The sequence below is a fragment of the Aptenodytes forsteri genome, unplaced genomic scaffold, assembly GCF_000699145.1.
Source record: "Aptenodytes forsteri isolate BGI_AS27 unplaced genomic scaffold, ASM69914v1 Scaffold184, whole genome shotgun sequence".
Classification (NCBI taxonomy): Eukaryota; Metazoa; Chordata; class Aves; order Sphenisciformes; family Spheniscidae; genus Aptenodytes; species Aptenodytes forsteri.
The window spans coordinates 160,459-165,844 of record NW_008796078.1 but is presented as its reverse complement, the minus strand read 5'-3'; the positions used below and the strand labels follow the sequence as shown (position 1 = coordinate 165,844).

The 5,386-nt window shown below is 42.0% G+C and overlaps 1 protein-coding gene across 1 annotated transcript; it reads left to right on the top strand.

Annotated features, from left to right (window-relative positions):
• Positions 1-3,022: 3,022 nt before the first annotated feature.
• SCG2 (secretogranin II) lies at positions 3,023-5,360 on the top strand. The gene has a single exon (XM_009286667.1). It carries the CDS (start codon positions 3,033-3,035, stop codon positions 4,893-4,895), a length of 1,863 nt encoding a protein of 620 aa, XP_009284942.1. The 5' UTR covers positions 3,023-3,032; the 3' UTR covers positions 4,896-5,360.
• The last annotated feature ends 26 nt before the right edge of the window (positions 5,361-5,386 follow it).

The following is a 5,386-nucleotide window of genomic DNA, read 5'->3' as shown; positions in this document are numbered from 1 at the left end:
CTTGCACAGGGTAAAGGGTTAGATACGCCTTAAAAAAAGGCAAATTTACCGCAGCCGTGTTAGTTATTGCAAAAGTAAACGGGAGGACGAGTGCGTGAGACATTTCTTTATTTTCCTTATGGAAAACTGCTGTTGGATTCCCCCCCCCCAGACCCCCAGGGCAGGGACTCATCCATAGGAAAGCTTACGAGTGTTCATCGCAAATTTTCACTGGAAACATTACATTCGCATCAGAGGCGGCTGCTGAGAGAGATCGAGAGAGAAAATTACTGCTACCATGGAAACATCCCAGAAAGGAGATGTATTTTTTTGTCTGTTTTGGGGGGAACTTCTGTCAGTCTGCATTGCCTTGGTACCTGTTAAATTGTGAACTCGATCGCCTCATTTTGTAAATAGGAACTTCTACGTTTGTTGGCCGAAAGATGATTTGCCTGTTTGTTAGGTGCTAATAGAGGAGAAAAGACGCTCCCCATCTAGGCTAGCTTCACAATTATCCGTCTGTAGACAAAAGAGCCATTTTAGCATTTGTCCTTTGAGAGGCACAGAAGAGAATGTTTTACTATAGATCCTAAAGGTAGTCTAAAATGTCCTCTCTTTTCCAAAAAACATGGAATTAAAGTCTGACAGGCTGGGGAGGAGTCCTCTTGCCCTAGATAACGCAGTATATTTAATGACAAGATTTTATGACCTGAACTCAAAGCTTTTGAAAGAAAGCTTTCCCAAATCCATTTGACAAGGCTTTCAAGTATCATCTGCCAATAAATTAGAAGTGAAAATCGATCTAGAGACAAATGCTCCCAAAATATCTAGAGAGGAGCCAACGACCCGTTATTCCTGCAAAGGAGATACCCAGCCGAGCAACACCCTTGTGGAACGCTAAACTAAACTTTGCCTGGCTACGCGCATTTTGATTTTAATGGGATGCTGACGACTCTCACAAAGGCTGTAACAACACATGATTGTGTGCAGCGAAGGGGGTTGAGTTCCTGCTCTCTGTGAGTGGGACGTGCCTGGCAGATAATTATGGAACAACTCTCCCTTCCCCCACCCCTCGGAAAGGACAGAGTTTCTCACGCGCTAATCAAACTGGCTCTGTTAATAACCAGTCTCGCTGCTGGAAGAGAAAGTCTGAATTTCGTTTATTTGCTACAATAAGTAGCAAAGTGCTTTATTTTTCGTGGAGATACACATTTATGTATAGGACTAGTGCCTTTTCTGTGACAGAAAATGAAGCGATGTGTTGGCTTTGTTTCGGGGCAAACTCAGACCTGGAGGGTGGGACCTTCTCATCAGCTGTTCTGAACCAATCCTTTGTGAAATCAATGCTCAAACGTATCCAGGCTTGAGTAGCCAGCATGTCGTGCGAGGGGGGTGTGCGCGTGTGTGCGCGCGCGTGCAAATACAGCCCCGACGTGAACAACCTCTCGCACGCTCGGGGCAAACAGCCCCGCTGTGCCTCGCACCCCCCCCCCCCCCCCCGTCCCCCGGGGGGGCGGGGGGGGGAAGCAGCTCTCTGAACTGATACTGCTTTAATTATCTAGTTAAGTCACATTACGTTAGGAACAAAAACTGAGTGGAAAAATCTACAAGTGAGCTGAAATGAGCATATTCACGCCCACTTTCTAGTGGGTAAATAGTGGTATACGTAGCTCTTTCGGTCTGTCATGAATCACCAACGTCTCAACAGGATGCTTTTACCAAGCCAAAAACCAAAGGAACCAAAATAGGTCAGTCAATCAAAGCAGTTTCTATCTTTGTAATTTCTTTCTCATTATTGTACTTTATTCGTTAATGCAACTGGGTCAGAAAAGAGTCTAGTCTGTCTCACGGCCCCCGTGTATCAGTGCCTGAGCATCTCCTAGGAAATAAGTGACGGCAATTTTTCCCTTTGCTGGGTGGAGGATGCTCAGCTCCCCGCAGGACTGGGCTTGTGCAGCTGTATCCTCATACGCAGCAGTGCTGTAATCTTCTTAATTCGGTCGGAGGCATATTTTTTCCCGCTTCTGTTCCAGAATTTATTGTTGGCCGGCGTAAGCTGGGCAGGCTGACTAGACGTGGGCTTCTACTGATCTATTCTAACTGAATTTAGCTCACTTTTGCCAATGGTCACGTTCCTGCCTGTCCTGGGACCCGATTCAATTTCTGCTGAAGTGAATGAATGAATGAAATCACCACTCGGAACCCACCTACTCGAGCTCATTTCTGAGACGGGTCTTAAAGGATTCAGTAAAATTATATTGTACCTTTAGGACAAATTATAGTTTGTCCTTCATATAGGGGATCACTGCCCGTAGGAAAATGGTTCGCTCGTACAGGCTCTTAACTAACATTCACCTGTAATCCAAATAATATTTTTTTTAATGAAATAGCAAAAAAGGAAATAACAACGCTAACAAGAATGACAGAAATAAACTTGCAAGTCATTTTATAGGCCGCGTTCTCCACTTCATTACATTAATTCTGTTGCAGCCTAGCACCACTCAGTCGTATTACCCCAGCATGAAATTAGATGCCCTACGGAACAATCTCACAAAATAATTCTGAATGCAGTTTTAATATTAACATTTTGGGCGGCATTTAAATATCTGGATATACTGATTTTACCATTTGAAGCCTTTGTTTTCATAATCAAAATGACATCTAGATTCCTCTACGGGCATTTCATGAGCTATATAGGACTTGTATTTTATACTTTGGTGCTGCCATTGGGAAATTGATGTTCATAAAGTACACTGAACATAGAGATAAGAAATTTCTAGCATAGGAAACCAATAGTTGCCAGTATAACTGAGGAATCATAGGAAAGATTCAGAAAATCTCAAATTTCCACCAAAATATATGGCTTCCATGTATGAGTTATATTAGGTTTCCATAACTAGTAAAAACATGCACGGTACTGGTGGTATTCTTCCCGATAAGTTCCAGTTTAAAAGAACAATCTCTATTTTGCTTCTCAGTTTGCTAAGTCTGTCTCCATATGTTAACTGCTTCTTTTTTCTTCTTCTTCTTTATTTCAAGGAAATATTTTAAACATGGCAGAAACTAAAACCTTCCAGCTTGAAGCAGCCTGTGCTCTCACCTTTTTCTTTGTCGTAGTCTGTTGGGTTGATGCAGCTTCCTTCCAGCAGCATCAGCTGCTTCAGAAAGATCCAGACTATGTAATGAAAAACTTACAGAGGTTCCCAAATCCCGATATGATCAAAGCTTTGGAATACATAGAAGATCTTCGCAAGCAAACTAACAAGGGAGAAAGCAGCCCTGATTACAACTCTTATCAAAGTGTCCCATATCTCCTGCAACAGAAAGAAAGCAAAGATCAGGTTCACCTACCAGATAACGTAAGGGATTCTTTGACCGAAGATGAGTCCCAATGGGTTAAGGTAATGTTGGAAGCCCTGCGGCAAGCTGAGAAAGAGTCAAAAGTTGGCCCAAAGGAGAATAAACCTTATGGTCTGAGTTCAGATAACAACTTTCCAGCTGGAGTAACTGACGATTATGAGGCTTACAAGTGGCCTGAGAGGTGGCAAAAATATCTCAAAATGCCGCTTGGGCACTATGAAGACAGTTCAAGAGACAGTCCTTTCAAGCGTACTAATGAAATAGTGGAAGAGCAATACACACCCCAAAGCCTTGCTACACTGGAGTCTGTGTTTCAGGAGCTGGGGAAGATGGCAGGACCTAGTAACCACAAGAAAGAAAGGCTGGATGAGGACCAGAAATTGTATACAGACGACGAAGATGATGTATATAAAGTGAATAACATTGCCTATGAGGATGTGGTTGGAGGAGAAGATTGGAATCCCATAGAGGAAAAAGTGGAAAGTCAAACCCAGGAAGAGATAAAAGATAGCAAAGAGGAAATTGATAAACACGAAGAGGAGATTGACGACGAAATGAAAAGATCAGGGAAACTCAGCTTCCTTGAGGATGAAATAAGAAGAGACAATAAGGATCAAATGTCACAGGACATTTCAAAGCTAATGAATTATTACCTGAAGAGGCTGATGGGTGGTGCTGCAAATAGGAAATTAAGGACTGGAGGAGAACTTGAGAAAAAAAGAGCACCCACCTTTTTGGATAAGCAACTCGATCCTCAGTCTATAGCTCAGCTGATAGAAATCTCAAGGAATTTACAAATTCCTCCTGAGGATTTAATAGACATGTTGAAGGCTGGAGAAAAAAAGCAGCTTCAGAGTGAAAGGTTGGAAGCTGAGCAGGAAGCAGAATTCCCAGAAGACCTCGACGAGATCGCTGAAACTAATCTAGGACAGAGCGATATATTTAAAAATAACGTAAAGCAGCCTCTTAATGTTATTCCAGAAAATCTACCTGAAGACCTCAATATTGAAGATATTGTCAGCCTTCTGGGAACTGACAATTTGGCTAATCAGAATCCCTCCTACTTACTGAATCGTCTTAATCAAGAAAATGATTTGCCAAGACTGTCTTACATTCCCAGAAGATTGAAAGGACACCCGTTTCCTAAAGCTGCCTGGATGAACGATTTGGAAAGGCGACAAATGGAGTACGAGAAACTGAACGAGCAGGACGAAGAGCTGGCCGACTACTTGGCAAAGGTGTTGGCAAAATATCCTGAAGTTATCAATACGAACCAGATGAAACGAGTCCCCGTTCCAGCTTCTGAAAGCGACTTGCAGGAAGATGACCGGCTGGAGCAGGCCATCAGGGAGCACCTACGCCAGCTGGGACCGCAGGAGGCCGCGAAGTTGGCTTCGCTCAGCAAAAGGCTTTCCGTGGCCGGGGAAACGGATGACACGCAAAACAGGCAGTATCTGGATGAGGATATGCTAGCAAAGGTGCTAGAGTATCTAAAACAGGAGAAATCAGAGCTTGAAAGAGATCACATTACTAAACGGGCAATGGAAAATATGTAATTGTTCCCCAAATATTATTTCTCTTCAATGTGTTGACTTCTATCCCAATTCAGTTGTGATTTCTTCCCGCTCTCCCACTAAACAACCCACGGTAGACTACTTGCCATTGAACGGTCTGCATATCTTTCTCAGAGCTGTTATATTGTTTATTGATATACTTATATATGTTATAAATTATGGGGCAAACAACAAATTGCTTCGAGTGTTTTAAGAAACGATTTAATGAAATCAAGTAAAACTACAATATGTAAACAAATGACCTTTGCATTGTTCATAAAACACGATAAATGAAGAGTGACAATTATCATTTGAAATTTTTAAGATTAATTGGATTATTTTGTTACTGTCTGTAGTGGTTTTTGTGGAGTATCGAGTAAAAAAATAAAGCATTATATATATAATTTTATTTAAAAGGCTTTTTCTATTCAGCGTTTTATTGTTGATGAATAAATTATTTCTGGACAAGAGACTGTGTTTCTTTGTGGCAGGGT

What these genes read in the sequence shown, in the direction of transcription:
- SCG2 (XM_009286667.1), top strand. Translation starts at nt 3,033, where the DNA reads ATGGCAGAAACTAAAACCTTCCAGCTTGAAGCAGCCTGTGCTCTCACC.